Below are 24,523 nucleotides of genomic sequence, written 5' to 3'. Positions count from 1 at the left end.
AGTATCATCTTTGTAGAGGTAAAGTATCATCTTCGTAGAAGTAAAGTATCATCTTTGTAGAAGTAAAGTATCATCTTCGTAGAAATAAAGTATCATCTTTGTAGAAGTAAAGTATCGTCTTCGTAGAAGTAAAGTATCATCTTGGTAGAAATAGAGTATCATCTTAGTAGAAATAAAGTATCGTCTTCCTAGAAGTAAGTATCATCTTGGTAGAAATAGAGTATCATCTTTGTAGAAATAAAGTATAATCTTTGTAGAAGTAAAGTACAATCTTCGTAGAAGTAAAGTATCATCCTTGTAGAAAAATAAAGTCAAATCTTCCTAGAAGTAAAGTATCATCATCGTAGAAATAAAGTAAAATCTTCGTAGAAGTAAAGTATCATCTTTGTAGAAATAAAGTAAAATCTTCGTAGAAGTAAAGTATCATCTTCGTAGAAATAAAGTAAAATCTTCGTAGAAGTAAAGTATCATCTTTGTAGAAATAAAGTATCATCATTGTAGAAGTAAAGTATCATCTTCGTAGAAGTAAAGTATCATCTTTGTAGAAATAAAGTAAAATCTTCGTAGAAGTAAAGTATCATCTTTGTAGAAATAAAGTATCATCTTTGTAGAAGTAAAGTATCATCTTTGTAGAAGTAAAGTATCATCTTTGTAGAAATAAAGTAAAATCTTCGTAGAAGTAAAATATCATCTTAGTAGAAATAAAGTATCATCTTTGTAGAAGTAAAGTATCATCTTTGTAGAAGTAAAGTATCATCTTCGTAGAAATAGAGTATCATCTTTGTAGAAATAGAGTATCATCTTTGTAGAAATAAAGTATCATCTTTGTAGAGGTAAAGTATCATCTTTGTAGAGGTAAAGTATCATCTTCGTAGAAGTAAAGTATCATCTTTGTAGAAGTAAAGTATCATCTTCGTAGAAATAAAGTATCATCTTTGTAGAAGTAAAGTATCGTCTTCGTAGAAGTAAAGTATCATCTTGGTAGAAATAGAGTATCATCTTAGTAGAAATAAAGTATCGTCTTCCTAGAAGTAAGTATCATCTTGGTAGAAATAGAGTATCATCTTTGTAGAAATAAAGTATAATCTTTGTAGAAGTAAAGTACAATCTTCGTAGAAAGTAAAGTATCATCCTTGTAGAAATAAAGTCAAATCTTCGTAGAAGTAAAGTATCATCTTCGTAGAAATAAAGTAAAATCTTCGTAGAAGTAAAGTATCATCTTCGTAGAAATAAAGTAAAATCTTCGTAGAAGTAAAGTATCATCTTTGTAGAAATAAAGTATCATCTTTGTAGAAGTAAAGTATCATCTTCGTAGAAGTAAAGTATCATCTTCGTAGAAGTAAAGTATCATCTTGGTAGAAATAAGGTATCATCTTTGTAGAAGTAAAGGAAAATCTTCGTAGAAGTAAAGTATCATCTTCGTAAAATATCATCTTCGTAGAAGTATAGTATCATCTTTGTAGAAATAAAGTCAAATCTTCGTAGAAGTAAAGTATCATCTTCGTAGAAATAAAGTAAAATCTTCGTAGAAGTAAAGTATCATCTTTGTAGAAATAAAGTATCATCTTTTTAGAAGTAAAGTATCATCTTCGTAGAAGTAAAGTATCATCTTTGTAGAAATAAAGTAAAATCTTCGTAGAAGTAAAATATCATCTTCGTAGAAATAAAGTATCATCTTTGTAGAAATAAAGTAAAATCTTCGTAGAAGTAAAGTATCATCTTCGTAGAAATAAAGTATCATCTTCGTAGAAGTAAAGTATCATCTTGGTAGAAATAAAGTATCATCTTTGTAGAAGTAAAGGAAAATCTTCCTAGAAGTAAAGTATCATCTTCGAAGTAAAGTATCATCTTTGTAGAAGTATAGTATCATCTTTGTAGAAATAAAGTCAAATCTTCGTAGAAGTAAAGTATCATCTTCGTAGAAATAAAGTAAAATCTTCGTAGAAGTAAAGTATCATCTTTGTAGAAATAAAGTAAAATCTTCGTAGAAGTAAAATATCATCTTTGTAGAAATAAAGTAAAATCTTCGTAGAAGTAAAATATCATCTTCGTAGAAATAAAGTATCATCTTTGTTGAAATAAAGTAAAATCTTCGTAGAAGTAAAGTACCATCTTCGTAGAAATAAAGTATCATCTTCGTAGAAGTAAAGTATCATCTTGGTAGAAATAAAGTATCATCTTCGTAGAAGTAAATTATCATCTTGGTAGAAATAAAGTAAAATCTTCGTAGAAGTAAAGTATCATCTTTGTAGAAATAAAGTAAAATCTTCGTAGAAGTAAAATATCATCTTCGTAGAAATAAAGTATCATCTTTGTAGAAATAAAGTAAAATCTTCGTAGAAGTAAAGTATCATCTTCGTAGAAATAAAGTATCATCTTTGTAGAAGTAAAGTATCAAGGTATCATCTTGGTAGAGGTAGAAATAGAAGTAAAGTATCATCTTTGTAGAAGTAAAGGAAAATCTTCCTAGAAGTAAAGTATCATCTTCGTAGAAATAAAGTATCATCTTTGTAGAAGTAAAGTATAATCTTCGTAGAAGTAAAGTATCAGGCTAGCTATTCTTTAAACGTTCGTAGCCCTACGAACTTCTTAAGCCCATTCTAAACACATATGCTACGATCAAAGTTAAGAATTCTTAGGGCTACGAACGTTTCGAGAATAAGGGCCCAGGTTCGTAAAGTATTAATTTTGTAGAGGCAAAGTAGTTTAATTTCGCAGATGAAAGTATCTTCATGTAAATGTTAGCGCCATACTAATATTATGATGAAAGTATCTTCTACGAAGGTGAAAGTATCTTCCACGTAATTGTAAGCATCATATTTGTATTATCTACGTAGCTGTTAAATTGTGTTTAGTCCGTGGCTCTAAAACGCTTTCGTTATAACTTCTATATTGCCTTTAGTCAGTCTTGTTTATTTCCTTTGTTTATGTTTACTCGTGTATCCATGTTACTTTATTTACAGATGTTATGTATTTGGAAGTATATTTTGTTGACGTATATTGTATGTTTAACCGGATATTTCTTCATTAGATTCTCATTTCTCCCATAAATGTACATTTTTTAAAAATAGTTTTGTCCAGGAGACAGTAAACCCCCCTTATCATGTACTGCAAACGATCAGCGAACCGTCAAACCAATACGTAATTCCATGATATATACCCACAAAAATTAATTAAGCACCCCCTGTATTTTTGCAATGATAGGGTTTCAACACATACATAAAACTTCTCGTGGTGACCACGATAGAAAAACAAGACATTTTCTGACCCGTATGACAAAATTATTGGAATCCATGTTGATTTTATGAGCCTGGAATGTTAAATGTTGATTTCATTGGTGAATGTGAACATTCATTTTGCGTGTCTTACACAATTCAAGGTCAATACCAAGTGTAACCTCCATGTTACTGTATGAAAGCCAGCACTCTCCTCTCCATACCCTCTGTCAGCTTCCTGATCCTCTGAAGGGGCAGTCTGCGCCATTCCTTGTGTAAAGCAACTTCCCATTTGGCCATGTGGTTCTGTACACAGCAGGATCCACGAATGCCAGTCATGTCCCAGATATGCTCCAAAGCGTTAAGATCGGGTCTCATTCAATCGAGAAATATGTCAGGGGGGTGCGTAACTAAGTTCTTTGAGTATAGTTGCCTCCCTTGGCTGAGCACGGGCATGCAGGTGTGAAATTCGCTCCGAGAAAAAGAATTCACAAACTGAGACTCTGAGACACATAGATCACCAATAAGGGTATGGACATTTCCTATTGAATAATAAATACGCTGTGTAGAATATGTGTTAAAGCTTGAATATTTTGTAACTTATTGCCCATAGAAAACTCAGTGACGCCTGTAATCAACGTACCAGACACGTGCAAGTTATATTATACGAGTGATTCCACTACAACACCAAATACGGGCCCTAAAAAGAATTATTTTACGGAATTAACAAACGATATCGCTCATGTCTTTCAGTGGCATTTAGAAGTTGTACATTGATGTCCAAGATATTTTTATGGATTAAAATATTTTTTTTAATTTCTCTCACGATGAATTTTCATCATAATGTAATTAACTCTTCAAACTCACTTATACAGTACTCTCCCTAGTGTACTGTGATGTCACTTGCATTGTGACATCATAACTCAGTTATGACGTCATAGTGACGACGTCATAGTCCTAACTGCCAGTTCACCTGATGAAGGGACCTGGAATGGTCTCGAAACGTCGTGAGAGAAATTAAAAAAGAAGTTTAATCCATAGAAATATCTTGGATATCGCTCATGTTCAACAAACACTTGCCGAACTACCAGGCACTTTGAGAACAGACCTGATAGAGTTAATTGTGGCTTCAATATCTGAGGCTATGAAAGAGCTTAAAATGAGTTTGAAGGCAGATATCTCCGCTGAACTCAATATTGACAAAATGCAGAGCGAAATCCACACTCTTCAATTAAAGAATGATGAACTTTATAAACTTGTTGAGGCCAAAACTTCAAACATTGCCGATTTCGAGTCTAAATTGAACAATCTGGCCTTCCAAGCAGATGCGACATTTAGGTTGGCCAGTCAGAACGAACAGTATTCCCGGAAATTAAACATTAAAGTGTTCGACATGCCGACCGAAACAGATGAGAAGCTCTTGGAGCTCTTCTGCGAAACTATGAAAGATAAGGGTGGAGTAACAATAAAGAGAAGTGATATTGTGGCTATTCGCAGAATTAACCACGCTAACAAACCAGTTTTAGTCAAACTGAAAACACTGGATGCTTAACTCACCCTGCTTAAGCAAGAAAGTCTCTAAAACGATAATAAATCCATCCGCTTGGCAGATGATGACACCAGAGCCAACGTCATGTTAATCAACCGACTGAAGAAACAATAGAAAATGTCTGGTACTTTAACGGCAGAGTGTACGGTATGACGATAGATGGAAGAAAGTTCAAGTTTTACGCCAACGTTTCAGTGAAGTCAGTTATCAAACACTAGACCTTGAGCACGAGAAAACTTTGTTTGAACCAGAACCTCCTCAAGTTCTCCGTTTATTTTAAAAGTTGTTCTAAAACAAGCAATTCTGAAGCAGTATCAGAACAGATACTGTGCAAATTTACAAATTAACAACTGAACTTTAATGCAAAGAAAAAAATAGTTGAGGTGATAGGAAGCACCATAAAATCCCTCAAGTACCTGCTTACGAATTATTTCCCTTTATTATGAATAACTGCCATATTATTACAACACGCATCTTCTTTCCTGTATTTTAATTCATGCTGAATTGTTTGTTCTCCGCCCTACGTAGCAACAGGCTGACTTCCAGAAACAGGTTTAAAGCCAGAAGTCAGCGCTATTTCAAACCGCCTGTCTATACATAGAATCCACATTAGATACATGGATTACCAAGCCACGCTATATGTGTGAAGACATAACGCGGTAATAATGCTGGAATCTTGTATGAATACTCAACAACGTTGTCGTACTAGGGTGCCCTTGCTTGACTGAGCACGGGCATGCAGGTGTGAAAGCTGCCTTGTGAAAAAGGACTTTCACATACTGTGAGACACATATGGATCACCAATAAGGATGTGGATATTTCCTATTGAATGATAAACACGACGTGTTAAGGATGTGTTTTAAAACTTAATGATTTTGTGACTTTTTGCCCATAAAATACCCAGTTTCACCTCAACTTTGAGGCGATAGGAAGCACCATAAAATCCCCCAAGCACGTGTTTGCTTACGAATTACTTCCCTTTATCATGAATGACTGCCATATTAATACAACACAACTCTTCTCCTCTGTTAACTCATGCTGAAAAGCTTCTCTGTTCTACATAGCAATATGGTGACTTATATATGTTAAGTCTTAATCCATATGTTAAGTTGTATAATGCATATTTATCTTTCGTTTGTATACTCTCCCTCTTGGACCCTTATGTGATGCAATTAGGTGGCTTTCAGGTAACCATTATATTTTTATCTCATCTCATTTCTCATTTGCTCCCAGCTTCCCTCTTTTCTTTCTCACACTTCTACTCGGCGTCTGTGAGCTGCGTGACTTCTCAAATTCAGCCTGCACACATGTTAACTGCAGGTGTATCGGTATAAATGAAACAATGTATGACAATGGATAATTTTATTATTCTGTCAATGAATGCTAGAGGCCTCCAATCAGATACAACCAAGCGAAGAGATATATTCAATTTCCTCAGATCTAAACGATGTTCAATTGCTTTTCTCCAAGAAACTCACAGCAGTAAAATTAATGAACATTGAATGGACAGCAGAATGGGGCTATCGTTGCTATTTCGCGCATGGAACAACTAATAGCTCGGGCGTTGCGATACTTATAAAAACTAATTTTGAGTATGATATCCATGATATCATAAGTGATGAAAACGGTCGATATATAATACTTGATATGACAGTTGAAAACATTCGATTTTCTATTACAAATATCTACGGTCCAAATACCGACACTCCCGGCTTTTTAAATCTTTAGTCGAGATTTTATTTAATGCTCAGGATTAAAAATATATTGTGATAAAACTAGAGCAATATGGATAGGATATAAGAAACATAGCAATGAACAACTCTGCCCACATATCCCTATGCTGTGGTCGAAAGAATCTTTCAAGATTTTAGGTAATATTTTTGATGCACAATCTAACTGCGATGACTGCGATGAACTTGACTATACAAAATTTAAAAAGCAAGAAAAGCTATTTTCTCATGGGCAAAGAGATGTCTCACTCTTAGAGGCAAAATCACTATTCTTAAATCACAAATATTACCACTATTCACACATCTCTTCAGTTCTCTTCCAAGTCCAGACAAAGAATCCTCCAAAAGACTAAACTCTCTGTTCTATCAATTTGTATGGTCTGGTAAAAGGGATAAAATAAAGAGAACAATGGTTATAAACGAATACGAAAACGGTGGACGAAAATGGTGAACGTGGAAATGTTTGATAAATATATGACAATAATTTGGACCAAACGATTCTTATCATCGGAAGGCCCATGGCAATCTTTAGTGAATGAAATTCTTCGCCCATATGGAAACACAGCAATCTTCAACTTCCAGAAAAAACAATTACAATGTATAAGTAAAGTATTGAAAAATAAATGTTGGCAAAATGTCATTTTCAGCTACAGCCATATAGCAAATGAAAAACTAACAACCATCAATGAATTCGTGAAACTTCCCATTTTAAATTTTATAAAACTACATGATTTTTAAAGAGTTCCTTAAATGGCATGACAGTGGCCTGGAAAAACATGTATGACCTTTACACAGATGCAGGAGTCCTAATTGATTTCAACAGCACTTTAAAGAAAAGTATAAACTTACTGAAACATATTTGCGTAATTTCAAATTACTAAAAGCTCTTCCAAAGGAATTTACAAACAAGTTGAAAAATGACCTTACATATATAATTGATAAAGAAAGCACAAGTGACATGCTGAAACGGTTAATATCGTCAAGAGACAGTAAGTTCATCTGCCAAACATTATGTGATAAGGTTAGAGCCGAATTAGACAAAATGACAAATAAATGGGAATCCAAACTAGACATGCAAATCTCAACAGACTTTATGTCAAAGTGTTTTTCTATTATCAACAACACTTACTGTTGCCTTGATAATAAGACAAGAAATTTTCAGTACAAAATTCTTCATCGCATTTTAACAACACAAACCTTCCTTCAGCATATAGGGATATCTGACAGCAGTCACTGCTTTTTCTGCACTGAGGAACCAGAAACACTCGAACATCTTTTCTATGATTGCAGGAAATCTCAAAATCTGATGAGACAGATTCGAATATGGTTTGAAGAAACAACCAAGGCAGGAAATTAAATATATCAAAATCAATTATCTTACTTGGAGACCCCAATGAAAGCCTTCTGTTAAACCATTTGTATAACATTCTCAAAATGTATGTTTATACGTGTAAACATAAAGAAACAAATTTTCATTTCCAAGGTTTGATAAAAAATATCAAGCATATTTATAATATTGAAAAATATATTTACGGCCCTGCCAATACCACACTGAAAAATAAATGGTCAACATTGATGCCGACACTTACAGCGTAAACACGAAGCCACCAACACGCCCCCTTCCCCATCTTTTCTCCTCCATTCTCATCTACTCTTTCCCTCATGCCTGTCTTCCTCTCCCTATTTCCACACTTTCACTCCTAGTACTTATCCTATATCTGCCCTATATTGTTCTATATAGTATTTAAAGCAAATGCTGCACATTTCCGAGGATGTTACTTCCGTGGATAAGATCTTCATCGCTATGTGAAAAGGCAGAAAATATACTCCTTTATTTGTATTCACATAGTAGCAGTGTACCATCTCGTTATATATATGTACTTATGTATCGGATATGTAACATCTTTCCCTGTGCTAATAAAAAAAAAAAAAAAAAAAGAAGTTCTTTGAGTATAGTATAGAGGACAGCAGCCCTTTTGATGCCGTTTGATAGCGTCTGATCAAATGAAATTGATCTAAAACAGGTAATTCTGATAAAGTAATTCAGATAGGATAGGTTGGGTCACTGACGATTACAAAGATAGGAGGTAAATAATCGTGTCGGACGATACAGTGATCAACAGCATGAGCATCGATTTCTCGTTATTAAAGTTACGGTAGATTTGGAGCAGTGAAGTGACTTGCCATTCCGAACGTCATTTTTACTGGTGAAACAGATGCAGCTAATGATAGTATGCAAAATGATAGAGGAATATACCAAACACAATTTGTTTTAAATCGAAACAACCGCTTCATTCATTTTATGTTGGAATCAACGGTAATCGTTAATTCAACCATCTGAATTCACAGAATCAGGCGATGTTACGATCAGTTCCATATTGTCCTGGAGACAGTCAATGCTACACGATAACACTCAGTTCAAATGAGAGTTCGGCACATTCATATATTAAATTAATGTTTGTAGTCGAATTTTAATTTAAATTGTTGATTGGTGATGTATTGGTAAAGTCCTTTTGCGTTTTTGAAAACTAAATACAATACTGATATGAAGAGAGAGACTTTTTGGTGTAATTGTTGTTATTCTCAAAGCTTTACTTTGCTATCGTAGAAAAGTCAGTAAAAGATTGTTTGTACTCGTTTTTCTTTTAATCGTTGTGATTTCTTGGTTGAATCCTTTTACGTTTTTTGAAAGCTAAATAAAATATTAATATGAATAATGGAAACATTCTTTAACAACTTCAAGTGCCATTATATAATTGAGGCACTATCTGTTTTGGGTGTAATTGTTACTATTCTCATGGGGCGGTGGGGTAGCCTAGTGGTTAAAGCGTTGGCTCGTCACGCCACAGACCCGGGTTCGATTCCCCACATGGGCACAATGTGAAGCCCATTTCTGGTGTCCCCGCCGTGATATTGCTGGAATATTGCTATAAGCGGCGTAAAACCAATCTCAGTCAGTCAGTCAGTCCGTACTATTCTCATGGCTATACTTGGAGTATGGACAATGGAGTCACGATTTACAATAGTCGAATCAGAAGATTCATGAATGTTTTATTTTATTTCCGCAATCAAAACATTTTGGGTATATTTTTGTCCTTTGTGAGTGAGTGAGTGAGTTTAGTTTTACGCCGCACTCAGCAATATTCCAGCAATATGGCGGCGGTCTGTAAATAATCAAGTCTGGACCAGACAATCCAGTGATCAACAGCATGAGCATCGATCTGCGCAATTGGGAACTGATGACATGTGTCAACCAAGTCACCGAGCCTGACCATCCGATCCCGTTAGTCGCCTTTTACTTTATGACAAGAATGGGTTGCTGAAGACCTATTCTACCCCGGATCTTCACGGGTCTGTCCTTTGTATGTATTGCAAGTGTTGATGAATGAGCTACCTGAATCGTTTGGGCCTACACACCCAACGTCAAAGATTTTAACAAAACAAAAACATGAAAACAGAGAATAGCACATTACTAATTGTTTCGAGATGAAGAGTCTATTACACCAAAAAATATCAAAGCACATCTTCAGGACAACGAGTGTTCAATACGAGTGCCACTATTCATAAAAGATATATCGAAATGTATATTATGAAATGGGAATATCCATCATATGTTATACTAAGTATATTGTTGTAAGAGTAGGTGTAATGGATTAATGGATCGACTCATGGTTCTACGCTATCTCGTGCAGGAAAGCCAAGTTTTCCTTTGGTCCCAGCTTATTAGGGATGCGAGAGCGGTGTGACGTCACTCGGCGGCCATATTCGAGTGCGTTGTAGTCTCGCACTCACGGGAATAGCAATATTTCCGAAAAATCACGGGGGGTGGGGGATCGGGTGGACACAAGACTTGGGCTTCACACATTGTACCACTCGCGGAAGTTGCTGGTTAACAGTGAAGATGTGAGATACGACAACAAGTAAGTACGGTGGCAGTATAGACTGTTTTAAACTCAGTTTAGTTGGTGTAATCAGAAGCCTCTATTATATGGTCACTGGTGTAATAGCCAGTGGCATTACAAAATTGAAATATCGGTGAAGATATATCTAGCGCTGTCGTGGACAACCGCGAGTGGAACTTTTCACAACGCTTTGTCCCAGGACTTAGGCTGGACATGGCAGGCTGGATGGTTCTGGGACAGTTTGTATTGTCTTGACGTATCGGAAGAACAGCCAAAGTAGGTGACTCGAGGTCTCCACGACGTGTAGGTTTAAGCTATGTGCTTCATGTATCTGTTGAGGAGGCAAAGTAGGTGACTCGAGGCCTCCACGACGTGTAGGTTTAAGCTATGTGCTTCATGTATCTGTTGAGGAGGCAAAGTAGGTGACTCGAGGCCTCCACGACACGTAGGTTTAAGCTATGTGCTTCATGTATCTGTTGAGGAGCCAAAGTAGGTGACTCGAGGTATCCACGACGTGTAGGTTTAAGCTATGTGCTTCATGTATCTGTTGAGGAGGCAAAGTAGGTGACTCGAGGTCTGCACGACGTGTAGGTTTAAGCTATGTGCTTCATGTATCTGTTGAGGAGCCAAAGTAGGTGACTCGAGGCCTCCACGACGTGTAGGTTTAAGCTATGTGCTTCATGTATCTGTTGAGGAGCCAAAGTAGGTGACCCGAGGCCTCCACGACGTGTAGGTTTAAGCTATGTGCTTCATGTATCTGTTGAGGAGCCAAAGTAGGTGACTCGAAGTCTGCACGACGTGTAGGTTTAAGCTATGTGCTTCATGTATCTGTTGAACAGCCAAAGTAGGTGACTCGAGGTCTGCACGACGTGTAGGTTTAAGCTATGTGCTTCATGTATCTGTTGAGGAGCCGAAAGAGAGACAGAGACAATAACAGAGACAAAATGAAGAGCAATCAATAAATATGTATTTTCATGTACCAAAATTCAAAATACATAGTGACACAATATTTGCTGCCTCTCTACAACCTCAAAAACAAAAACAAAACTTAGTAATGTATTCAGCTTCATTAATATATTGCACGTAAATCTACACGGTGACATATGTTAGCTAAAAACCATTAACAACATTTATAACATACATCCAACACTATGCTGTAGTCTTCATTGAATGCTCCTTAATCAACTGATAATGTTCATATATATTACATCGCCATGCACGATCCTCAGTATCAACAGTATCTTCAAACTTGACGATACATTCACGTCCTCGTCACAACCAACGCCCTCGCACTGTGCGAAAGTTTTTTCAGGAGCTTCTCCCACTCTGTTTAATAAAACACACCAGTCTATATCAGGACTTCAACAAAGCCCGGCTTCTTCCACTATTCTCAGAAGGCCTACCTCAAAGCCAGGTCAACACTATACACGTTAATCCTCTCAACACTATAACGTTATTCTTCTCAGAAGACATACGTCTGAAAAACCCGTGAAGATCCGGGTTAAAATTGATCTTCAGTAACCTATGCTTGTGGTAAGAGGCGGGATCGGGTGGTCAGGCTCGCTGACTTACATGGCACATGTCATCGGTTCCCAACTGCGTAGATCGATGCTTGTGTGTTGATCACTGGATTGTGTGGTCCAGATTGAATTATTTACAGACTGCCGCCATGTAGCTGGAATATTGCTGAGTGCGGCGTAAAACACCAAGCTAACCAACCTTTGCAGAGATGGCGTCCTGCAATAGAGTCCTCATAATGCCTCTCAATCCGTCTCGCTGTCCCTCAACCACATCGTTTCCCCTACTCCTCAGCCATCCCTGCAATGCTGAAGCCCTAAACGAAGCAAGTCTAGATTTCCTCAGGTTCAAGGTCTGTTAACATCTGCAAGAAAACTAACTCGGTTTACACACTGCCATGGCAGGCTGGACCAACATCCTCACCAGTGGTCTGGAATCTTGCCTCACATTTTCATCTGTCAACTCGTACCTAACAAGCACTCGGGGCGACACGAAGCTATAGTGTAAGCCTTGTGCACAGTTTCTGGTCTTTAAGAGACAAATCAAGCAAAATCTTTGGGAAAGAAATCTGAAATCTCTTGTCTCGCTGGGGCTACTTTTCAATTTAATATAATAAATTAATTATATAAGCGTAAGTCTAAGTGCCTCTGAGCAGCATCCTTACTTGAAAGTCAGACACTTTGGGGGTGAATTATCATAATAAATCCCTGTAACAGGGCCTGTAAGTCTCGCGAGGCGATGCTTACGGTACTTTAGCTAGTTTCCGGCTCCCTTTACGCTAACTTGCGATATGCCAGACCGGACCCAGCTTACTTCCGGTAGCAGATTTCCTGTTTATTCAAGAACCAGTTCTGGTTCCAAACTGCGCGACCGCCATATATGACATTACTGTTCCGGACTAGGTGTACAACCTTGACTGGTCGCTGCTGTTGACAGTCGTAGAAGTTGGCTAATTTGGAGATGGATAGATGGGAAATATGTTATTCCTCCAAGGGTTATCGGTTCCTTACTGTCAACTGACAACCGTGAGTCCATTCGAAAAGGCATGAAACGTTGTTTGTCACCGGAAGTACTAAGGTCTCGGGAAGTGCCGTGACCTACTTACGGATCCTATCATACAGTATCATCCAATGATATCCCTCGTGTATATGCCAGGTCAGAATATGTCCAAAGCAACCAATGCCAGGCGAAACATACGATTTGAATATTAGTATTGCAGCTGGAGTATTGTTAAATGCGACATTAAACAGCGAATAAAACATTGCAAAATATTTTCAGGTTCAGTTTATGGCAAGGTGGTATCATGTCAGGGATGATTCCATATGTTCCTCCGCTGCCAAGAGTGCATAAACCTTGGCCAAATTAAGTCCGAATTCCTGGGACACATGACATTCTTCAGTTAATAAAACTGACGCATTTAAACATTTAAAAACATGAGGCGTTGAAACAGATAAAACATGAGATGGTGAAAGAAAAAACATGAGTTGGTGAAAGAAAAAAAACATGACAAGGTGAAACATACAATGTGAGAGGATCAAACAGGTAAAACACGAGAAGGTGAAACAAATAAAACATGAGACGGTGAAACAGATAAATATGAGATGGTGAAACAAATAAAACATGAGAAGGTGAAACAGGTAAAACATGAGGTGGTGAAACTGAGACACCATAATGGTGTAACGAGTAATACTTGGCATGGTGAAACTGACGATGAAATGGGTGAAGCGTGACACAGTGAAACACAGAAGGCATAATATAACGCAATGGATGATTATTAAATATGAGGTGAAACAGCCAGTTAAAGCAATACAGCAGACCACAGAGAAGCTGATTAAATATGGTATAATGAATCTAATAAATCATGATATGGTGAAATGGATAAAATATAATAAGATACAGCATGGAATTGTCAACGCATAAAACATGAAACATAAAACACAGACAAATGAGATATAACACAGATGACACAGTGGGAAAATATCACATGATACAGTTGGAAAATATCACATGACACAGTGGGAAAATATCACGTGACACAGCGGGAAAATATCACATGACACAGTGGGAAGATATCACATGACACAGTGGGAAGATATCACATGACACAGTGGGAAAATATCACATGACAGTGGACAAAAACATCACATGACACAGTGGGACGATATCACATGACACAGTGGGAAGATATCACATGACACAGTGGAACTGATAAACATAGTCAAACTAGAAAAAGCATGACACATGCTACACATGATTTTCTTTGAAACAAATTCGGAATTTTCTCAAAGGCATGAAGAGACTTATTTTTTAATTTTCATTGTGAGTGAGTATATTTTTACGCCGTGTTCGGCAATATTCCAGCTGTATGAAGGCGGTCTGTAATTGATCGAGTCTGGGCCAGACAATTAACAGCATGAGCATCGATCTACCCAACTGGGAACCGATGACATGTGTGAACCAAGTCAGCGAGCCTGACCATCCGATCCCGTTAGTCGCCTCTTACGACAAGCATGGGTTACTGAAGTTCTAGCCCGGATCTGCACGGGTGTACCGGACAGTGAGAACGTGAAGTGCTCCAGGATATAAAGAAGAGGATCTCCAGCCTCAGAACCCCAACTGGTCTAGTGGTCAACCCGAAGACTGAATATCTACTGAGACGGAAGGGCGGTGGGGTAGCCTAGTAGTTAAATCGTTCGCTCGTCACGCCGAAGACCCGGGTTCGATTCCCCACATCGGTAGAATGTGTGAAGCCCATTTCTAGTGTCCCCTGCCGTGATATTGCTGGAATATTGCTAAAAACGTAAATCAAACAAAATTCCCTCACTCACTCAGAATCCGGACAAGAAAACAATCATGAAAGTGAACTTAGACGGAGATAAACACAAGCGAGTTCATAACTCCATGACCAAAAAGGTTAACAGCAGCTGGAGACACGTCAAGCACATTTTGTCTCGGCTCATGACTCCGAGGGATCATGAGGACTTGCTGGCCTTGAATGGGTGCCACACAATTGTCACATCTCGACTCCAACAAACCTTTCGCTGCCTCAGCCTCTGTGAAGAAGAACACAAGCCTGGAGGCAAATGTCAGACTCGGTAGTGATGGTACCGCTTGAACCAGAAAATTAAAGGTAGCTAGAAGTTCCACTTACTGACTGGTCTCATAAATGCCGTTGACTCGTAATGACTTTGCTCTCGTCGTCAGCCTCTGTGAAAGTACACAAGCCTGGAGGCAAAAGGACGGAAACGGAAGAATTAGCACCTGACTCGGTAGTGATGAGTATTTCTCGCTGAAAGTTTGAACAGAAAATTTAAATCAATGGACTAGTATTGAAATCAATTTGGAAGATGAAATGGATAGAAGACTACTGTGGTTGGTTGTGGAATTGGTTGTTGGGTATATGTCAAACAACACATTTTATTCATAACTGCCTAACAGTATACAAAACGTTCTTATAAAACCCGGCCACTGTAGTATCAGTCAGTCAGTGCCTACAATATATCTGTGGTGTCTTTTCTGAGAAGATTCTGTGTTAGTCAGTGTCAGAGTTCCTCAATCAGTAAGTGTTGATTCCAAAAAGTAAAGCACAATTCACAATTATAGAGAGGGTGTGTGAGTATGGTTTTACACAGCTTTTAGCAATATTCCAGCAATATCACGGCGGGGGACACCAGAAATGGGGTTCACACATTGTACCCATGTGTGGAATCGAACCCGGGTCTGTGGCGTGACGAGCGATGGGGTTCACACTTTAGCCATTAGGCTACCCCACAGCCTCACACAATTATAGACCTGAGTATAATACATCACTCATCATTCACTCGAATGGAGTCCAAGATAACCCCCTCCATAAAACAGGGTCATTATTGTTTGGTTTCAACTCACTGAAGAACGCTGTCTTGACAGACATTTTAGCCTTGGCTCCATAACCCAAGTTGTTGCGAGCCATTACCCTGATGAAGTACTGAACCCCCGCTTCCAGATTGTCAATGAGGAACACAGTCTGCAGGTCCTTGGAGTTTCTGTCTGACAAAACCATATAACACATGACACACCTAAACTGGTTAGACTGAAACAACACTCCAGAGAACTGGGAGGAAAGGTGAGCATTAGATTGTGTCTGAGGTATTATTATAATTATTTTATTATAATCTATTTATATAGCGCCGAGTTCAAGCTAGGCTGCTCACAGGCGCTTTGATTTTTTCCCTCGATCTTAGGATGTCAATCTCAACATCACTTCGTATTAACTCCCTGGGGAGCATACAACTCTTGCTGCCTACCAGGCGCACCGAGTTAATGTGGCTTTCCCATCACTACGAGGTACCCATTCACAGCTGGGTGGACTGCAACAGAAAGTCACAGTACTTTGTCCAAGTTTACTGCACGTTGCTGTACCCGCAACTAGGTGTTTGCACGTATTCATGTCGCCACCATCTGGTAAAATACCAACGGACTGGTGGGTTCTTTTAAGTGCACAGGGTTGTGTACTGTACACTAGGGGTTGTGACAACACTGAAAGAGTCTGCACACAAAGTTGAATCCGAGGTTTTTACACCTGGTCACCTGGGCTCGATCCCGTCAACTCAAGCTCGCTGGATTACTAGCCTGGTGCCCTAGCCAGCTCGCCCACCAGAGGGAAAGTACCCGTTCTGTTTTTTTCCTTTGTGTTGAGGAGGGGAGTTAACCGTCTGTTACTGTAATTGATAAACAACTCAACTTACTGACAGGAACCTTTCTTCTGATCTTTCCTTTTACATTGCCTTTAGCATAATAAACGACCCTGTACTCTATGACGGGCTGTCCCCCAGTTTCTTGTTCTTTCGCAATCAGCAGACGGATGCTTGTGGACGTCACTTCATCAGCTGAGATGCTCGGAGCTGATGGCTTCTCTGAAATTTGATCAGGATGGTCAAATAGATGGGCAATCAATGTGCAGAGTCAGATGGGTTCTTGTTATGCCTTAAGTGGACAATTTTGGGATGGGATAAAAACTTTCAATAGCAGTAGGAAGTATAAGCGTTAACAAACTTTTCAAATGCAGTCATCTTATGAACGCACCGGCATTTCTCAATATCGCCACCCCTAAGTACAACGCATGGGATGCACGTGCAAAACGTAGTAGTCCCATACACGTGCATGGGCGTAATTCTTGATTTTGAGGGTTTTCTAGATGGTCGTCGATAAATCACTGTAGACCATTAATTTGATCTTGCATTACACAGTGTTTCTTTCTAGACGTTTTTTTTTTGTTTGAAAATGAAATTCGTACACATGCAAATTTCAAGTCATACACCAATCATCTTTCAAGAGCGATTACTGTACAAACAACTATGGTCATAAGGAAGTGCAAGTGGTGATGCTATCTCAAAACATTCATTAATATCATATCAGCATTAATTGACTCCGATATATCTCCCGATTTTTTTCAATCGTAAATAAAATTGAGTTTTTTTAAGAGTATACATACTAGGTGTCATTAATGAAGGGTCATATTATATATATGTAAAGAAAGGTTTCTCAGAAATAATAGAACTAAGAGTGTCGTAACCTTTAATATGTTGACCAACGTGACACATCGTGACATACAGACAGAAAGTTCACACAGCACTAACAAACATCAGTTGTGTAGACCAAATGAAAATGACAGACATGAAGCACTCGGTCATTCAATATCTTGTGTACCCTCCTCGCGCGTCCAAGACACTGGTGCACCTCGTTCTCATGCCCCATATCAAGTTCACAAAGAAAGCTTCCATTCCTCTACTAGAGCCCTGCGGAGTCCTGGGAGATACACTGGTGCTGGGTGACGTCGTCTGAGTTTATCCCAGGGATGCTTACTTGGGTTGAGGTCTAGCGAACATTCTGGCCACTCCATCTGCTCTCCACCCTGCTGCCTAAGGTATTCCGTGACAATAATGGCCCTGTGACGCCTATCGTTGGTGTCTTGCAGTAACGAGGGTCGACGTGGTGGACAAACTGCAGGTCGCCTACAACGGAGTCCGGCTGCCCTTAAACGGTGCCCCTGGATATCCTTACATTGTTAACATTGAAGTGTTCTGTTTGAATATCTGCTGTGTTAAGGAATCTGTTACGAAATGCGGTGTTAATCATGTGCCTAACATCTCGGACTGTTGTGACTCCGTGGCGACCTGGTCGCCGTGCATATTCCACGGACCCATTGGCTTGAAATCTCTGCCAGTCTACCAAAAGCACTCTGACTTACATTAAAGCGGTCAGCAAGCTGCCGCTGAGGCTGATCTGATTGCAAAAGGACAATAGCCTGACCCCTTACAGCAAGTGTAAAAAAACGTCTCATTTTAAGCTGCGATTTCAAAGAGGTACCTGAACAGTGAACGACAGTGAAAAAGCATCAATGCATGTGTATGGTCCTCCTTTTCCCATGTATAGGGGGACTTGTACGTGCAAATCACTGACATTAAGTGGCAGTTGGATTTCCATATTAAAAAAATCAGAATAATATATGCGCCCTTTGTAACAGCACAACGTTAACGAACATAATGATGACATTTCAATGCCTGATGTGTTTTTCCATACTGTTAAGAAAGTTAGTGAAACATTCGGTTGTAAATATTTCAAACAACAGGAAGATTTTACAACATTTAAGAAATACTGTTGCAAATAGCTTTACCCTTCATTAATGACGCCGAGTATATATCTGTTACACAATACATTTCTGATGAGTAACTAATTGCGGTGACCCCAGAGTTGATCAGCTTCTCGACTTAACTTACGGACGGACTGAGTCATGGCAGAGATTGCAGCCTTGGCCCCATACCCCACGTTGTTGCGAGCCTCCACACTGATGACGTATCGTCGGCTTGGTAAAAGATTATTAATGACGAACTGGGTCTGCATCCCCTGGGACGTTGAGTCTAACAAACACACAACACAGGCTGGTGAAACAGGACAGTTCAACAGAAGGGTCACTCGATGAACTGCCAGTTAAGTAGAGCTGAACGAGCTCCTCATTTACCAGTCGTACCCGCGGAACAGTCAAACAAAATACCTTTCGGTTGTTTCATAGTGGAAATGTGCAAGACATCCTCTTACTGAAACAGTTAAACTTGCTTTCAAGGTGAGTTGAAAAGACTAAATCAAATTAACAAGACTGAAAAGTTTGAAATTGTGCCGGAATAAGAGTGCATCAAAACACTTTTTTTGTTTCGGCTAAACCTTTACCAAACTGAAAAAGAATATTGCTTACTGACAGGTACCAGTTGTAAGACCTTGTTTTGATCATCGCCCTCGGCGTAAAACACAATCTTGTAGGCCTCGATGGGCTGCCCACCAGTCCCACTTGCCCTTATCAGTAACGAGATGGTCGTTGGCGAAACCACTTTAATCAAAACATCAGGATCAGATGGCACCGCTGAAGTATAAACAGTACCATCAAATCAACTGATAACTGGCATGGAAATACAAATGGATAAAAACATTCCTTAATGTTTTCGTTTTCATTCTCTAATTGCTTAGATATAATACCTGATCCGGACCCTATGTCACACAGTCAATGCATGTTTTCATTGACAAGAAAAGATGAAATAAGGTGTTGCTTACATCCCCCAGGTGGTGTGGTGAATATTTTACGTGTGGCCTTGGACACTCCGATAGGGTTCATAGCGCTGATCTGCAGTTCATAAGTGCAGTTGGGCATCAATTCCGTTAATGTAATCTCAGTCACATTGCTCTGGTCAATAAGAAGCGTTTTCATGTCTCCAACCGCCGCCTTCACTTTCTCAGGCTGACCCTCGGACAGTTCCACCTAAACACGTGCAGAAATGACGTGAAATTTACAACGAATGTAAAAAGCACCTTCGTTTGTGCCCTAATGTTGACGAGGAACATATGTTCAATGTTGAACAATTCGGGTTATTACATACATGCTTTGCAAAGTGACATTTATTCCAAATAATGAGGGGTGGAAGGGTAGCTTAATTTTTAAGGTATCTGCAGTCACGTTGAAAATCCGGGTTTGATTCCCCACATGGGTACAATGTGTGAGGCCCATTCCTGGTGTCCCCCGCCGTGATATTGCTGGAATATTGATAAAAGCAGCTTAAAACCATACTCACTCACTCATTCACTCCAGGAATTGAACTCTCATTTGATTGTGGCTTATCTGTGCTTGTTGGATTGTTTTGCGATATACTGAGATGCGTAGGTCTGTATTGTGTTATACAGTATATACATCGAGATACTTACAGCCAATTTATAACACATATTACACAGTGAATTGCAGTAGGTTGTCATTGTTACATATTTATTTTGACAGGTGTTGCAATATAATTGCGATAGTGTGACATGTTATAAAAAAACATTCAGCACATATGATTGCATTGTGACACGTATTGCAACAGATAATATGCGTTGAAATAAATTGCAATATTTAGGTCAACATTTCAGGTACCAGGTTACACCACAATCCATGTCTGCATCACAGATAACATTCAGATATAACAGCTTGTTTCAAACATGTTGTTCATAACTACCACAGTGGTGAGAGACTGAAGCAAGTATACCTGATAATACCTGACCATGTATCGAGTCAGGGGCATGCCTCCAGTCCCAGGTTTCTCCCAAACCAGTTTGTAGCTGTTCGGATAGTCACTAAATCTAGGGGAGGTAACTGTTGGAGGGTTCGGTTCCCCTGAAGACACACAACAATAGGTCACTGAAAGGGGCTGTATGAGGCTGACACACAGTCATTTATGGGTATCACATGCTTCTCATTCGTACTTCAAGTTACTGCACTTAAGACATGTATGCTACATTCATGAATATTTAAGCTATGAGGTAATGACCTGTAAATAATCGAATCCTGACCAGACAATCCAGTGATTTATTTTGTGAGCAACGATTCGTGTCAACAGAGTACGACAACAACCAAGCAAGGACAGCCTGACTACATGATGCATGTAGTCAGCTCTTACAACACCATAGTTCCCTAAACTCACCAAGAACTACACAGGACATATATGTCTCAAATGACTTTTTCTGATGAGTAACTAACTACGGTGACCACAGAGTTGATCAAGTTTTCGACTTAACTTACGGATGGCCAGAGTCATGGCAGCGATTGCAGCCTTGGCCCCATACCCCACGTTGTTGCGCGCCTCCACACTGATGACGTATCGTCGCCTGGGTGCTAGATTATTGATGACAAACTGGGTCTGCATCCCCTTGGACGTTGAGTCTGACAAGCACACAACACACTTAGGATGATCAAACAGGGCAGTTCAGTTGAAGGGCCACTCCGATCAACTTCCAGTTAAGTAGAGCTGAACGAGCTCCTCATTTACCAGTCGTACCCGCGGAAGAGTCAAACAAAATACCTTCCGGTTGTTTCATGGTGGAAATGTTCAAGACTTCCTCTTACTGAATCAGTTAAACTAGCTCTCAAGGCGAGTTGAAAAGACGAATTAAATTAAGAAGACTGATAAGTTTGAAATTGTGACTGTGGAAAAGGGAATCAAAACACTTATATTTGTTTCGGCCACACCTTTACCAAACTGAAAAAGAATATCGCTTACTGACAGGTACCAGTTGTGAGACCTTGTTTTGATCATCACCCTCGGCGTAAAACACAATCTTGTAGGCCTCGATGGGCTGCCCACCAGACCCACTTGCCCTTATCAGTAACGAGATGGTCGTTGGCGACACCTCTTTAATTGAAACATCAGGATCAGATGGCACCGCTGAAGTATAAACAGTACCATCAAATCAACTGATAACTGGCATGGAAATACAAATGGATGAAAACATTCCTTAATGTTTTCGTTTTCATTCTCTAATTGCTTAGATATTATACCTGATCCGGACCCTATGTCACACAGTCAATGCATGTTTTCATTGACAAGAAAAGATGAAATAAGGTGTTGCTTACATCCCCAGGTGGTGTGGTGAATATTTTATGTGTGGCCTTGGACACTCCGATAGGTTCATAGCGCTGATCTGCAGTTCATAAGTGCAGTTGGGCATCAATTCCGTCAATGTAATCTCAGTCACATTGCTCTGGTCAATTAGCAGCGTTTTCATGTCTCCAACCGCCGCCTTCACTTTCTCAGGCTGACCCTCGGATAGTTCCACCTAAACACGTGCAGAAATGACGTGAAATTTACAACGAATGTAAAAGCACCTTCGTTTGTGCCCTAATGTTAACGAGGAACATATGTTCAATGTTGAACAATTCGGGTTATTACATACATGCTTTGCAAAGTGACATTTATTCCAAATAATGAGGGGTGGAAGGGTAGCCTAATTTTTAAGGTATCTGCAGTCACGTTGAAGATCCGGGTTTGATTCCCCACATGGGTACAATGTGTGAGGCCCATTCCTGGTGTCCCCGCCGTGATATTGCTGGAATATTGATAAAAGCAACTTAAAAGCATACTCACTCACTCATTCACTCCAGGAATTGAACTCTCATTTGATTGTGCTTATCTGTGCTTGTTGGATTGTTATGCGATATACTGAGATGCGTAGGTCTGTATTGTGTTATTGTATTTCGAGATACTTACAGATTATAACACATACTGAGATTGCAGTAGGTTGTCATTGTTATATTTATTATACAGGTATTATACATTTTCGAGATAGTTACGAATCCATTTTAACACATATTACAATGTGAATTGCAGTAGGTTGTCATTGTTACATATTTATTTTGACAGGTGTTGCAATATAATTGCGATAGTGTGACATGTTATAAAAACATTCAGCACATATGATTGCATTGTGACACGTATTGCAACAAATAATATGCGTTGAAATAAATTGCAATATTTAGGTCAACATTTCAGGTACCAGGTTACACCACAATCCATGTCTGCATCACAGATAACATTCAGATATAACAGCTTGTTTCAAACATGTTGTTCATAACTACCACAGTGGTGAGAGACTGAAGCAAGTATACCTGATAATACCTGACCATGTATCGAGTCAGGGGCATGCCTCCAGTCCCAGGTTTCTCCCAAACCAGTTTGTAGCTGTTCGGATAGTCACTAAATCTAGGGGAGGTAACTGTTGGAGGGTTCGGTTCCCCTGAAGACACACAACAATAGGTCACTGAAAGGGGCTGTATGAGGCTGACACACAGTCATTTATGGGTATCACATGCTTCTCATTCGTACTTCAAGTTACTGCACTTAAGACATGTATGCTACATTCATGAATATTTAAGCTATGAGGTAATGACCTGTAAATAATCGAATCCTGACCAGACAATCCAGTGATTTATTTTGTGAGCAACGATTCGTGTCAACAGAGTACGACAACAACCAAGCAAGCACAGCCTGACTACATGATGCATGTAGTCAGCTCTTACAACACCATAGTTCCCTAAACTCACCAAGAACTACAAAGGGACATATATGTCTCAAATGACTTTTTCTGATGAGTAACTAACTACGGTGACCCCAGAGTTGATCAAGTTTTCGACTTAACTTACGGATGGCCAGAGTCATGGCAGCGATTGCAGCCTTGGCCCCATACCCCACGTTGTTGCGCGCCTCCACACTGATGACGTATCGTCGCCTGGGTGCTAGATTATTGATGACAAACTGGGTCTGCATCCCCTTGGACGTTGAGTCTGACAAGCACACAACACACTTAGGATGATCAAACAGGGCAGTTCAGTTGAAGGGCCACTCCGATCAACTTCCAGTTAAGTAGAGCTGAACGAGCTCCTCATTTACCAGTCGTACCCGCGGAAGAGTCAAACAAAATACCTTCCGGTTGTTTCATGGTGGAAATGTTCAAGACTTCCTCTTACTGAATCAGTTAAACTAGCTCTCAAGGCGAGTTGAAAAGACGAATTAAATTAAGAAGACTGATAAGTTTGAAATTGTGACTGTGGAAAAGGGAATCAAAACACTTATATTTGTTTCGGCCACACCTTTACCAAACTGAAAAAGAATATCGCTTACTGACAGGTACCAGTTGTGAGACCTTGTTTTGATCATCACCCTCGGCGTAAAACACAATCTTGTAGGCCTCGATGGCTGCCCACCAGACCCACTTGCCGTTATCAGTAACGAGATGGTCGTTGGCGACACCTCTTTAATTGAAACATCAGGATCAGATGGCACCGCTTAAGTATAAACAGTACCATCAAATCAACTGATAACTGGCATGGAAATACAAATGGATGAAAACATTCCTTAATGTTTTCGTTTCATTCTCTAATTGCTTAGATATTATACCTGATCCGGACCCTATGTCACACAGTCAATGCATGTTTTCATTGACAAGAAAAGATGAAATAAGGTGTTGCTTACATCCCAGGTGGTGTGTGGTGAATATTTTATGTGTGGCCTTGGACACTCCATAGGGTTCATAGCGCTGATCTGCAGTTCATAAGTGCAGTTGGGCATCAATTCCGTTAATGTAATCTCAGTCACATTGCTCTGGTCAATTAGCAGCGTTTTCATGTCTCCAACCGCCGCCTTCACTTTCTCAGGCTGACCCTCGGATAGTTCCACCTAAACACGTGCAGAAATGACGTGAAATTTACAACTTGAATGTAAAGCACCTTCGTTTGTGCCCTAATGTTAACGAGGAACATATGTTCAATGTTGAACAATT

General features: G+C 39.3%; 2 protein-coding genes across 2 annotated transcripts; both read right to left on the bottom strand.

Moving 5' to 3' along the window:
• Positions 1 to 14,779: 14,779 nt before the first annotated feature.
• Positions 14,780 to 21,788, bottom strand: LOC124262624 (fibronectin type-III domain-containing protein 3A-like). Its single transcript, XM_046697129.1, has 10 exons — positions 21,770 to 21,788; positions 21,469 to 21,633; positions 20,991 to 21,131; positions 20,458 to 20,585; positions 19,496 to 19,700; positions 19,143 to 19,307; positions 18,670 to 18,810; positions 16,639 to 16,806; positions 15,800 to 15,940; positions 14,780 to 15,024 (listed from the first exon to the last, which is right to left on the bottom strand). The coding sequence occupies exons 1-10, from the start codon at positions 21,786 to 21,788 to the stop codon at positions 14,780 to 14,782; spliced, it is 1,518 nt and encodes a 505-aa protein (XP_046553085.1).
• Positions 21,789 to 21,817: 29 nt separating this feature from the next.
• LOC124262623 (neural cell adhesion molecule 2-like) lies at positions 21,818 to 24,267 on the bottom strand. The gene is made up of 5 exons (XM_046697128.1): positions 24,263 to 24,267; positions 23,866 to 23,996; positions 23,388 to 23,528; positions 22,854 to 22,981; positions 21,818 to 22,024 (listed from the first exon to the last, which is right to left on the bottom strand). Exons 1-5 carry the CDS (start codon positions 24,265 to 24,267, stop codon positions 21,818 to 21,820), a joined length of 612 nt encoding a protein of 203 aa, XP_046553084.1.
• Between the last annotated feature and the right edge of the window lie 256 nt (positions 24,268 to 24,523).

The sequence above is a fragment of the Haliotis rubra genome, unplaced genomic scaffold (assembly GCF_003918875.1).
Source record: "Haliotis rubra isolate DU_JTF1 unplaced genomic scaffold, ASM391887v1 Scf848, whole genome shotgun sequence".
NCBI lineage: Eukaryota > Metazoa > Mollusca > Gastropoda > Lepetellida > Haliotidae > Haliotis > Haliotis rubra.
The sequence above is the reverse complement of the archived record's forward strand: the minus strand, read 5'-3'. Positions and strand labels throughout refer to the sequence as shown.

What these genes read in the sequence shown, in the direction of transcription:
- LOC124262624 (XM_046697129.1), bottom strand. An exon ending in ACATGGTCAGGTATTATCAG is followed by an intron (nt 19,701 to 20,457) that starts GTATACTTGCTT and finishes GCACGTGTTTAG; the next exon opens with GTGGAACTGTCCGAGGGTCA. An exon ending in CTTACAACTGGTACCTGTCA is followed by an intron (nt 18,811 to 19,142) that starts GTAAGCAATATT and finishes TGTGTTTGTTAG; the next exon opens with ACTCAACGTCCCAGGGGATG.
- LOC124262623 (XM_046697128.1), bottom strand. An exon ending in CTCACAACTGGTACCTGTCA is followed by an intron (nt 23,529 to 23,865) that starts GTAAGCGATATT and finishes TGTGCTTGTCAG; the next exon opens with ACTCAACGTCCAAGGGGATG. An exon ending in ACATGGTCAGGTATTATCAG is followed by an intron (nt 22,025 to 22,853) that starts GTATACTTGCTT and finishes GCACGTGTTTAG; the next exon opens with GTGGAACTATCCGAGGGTCA.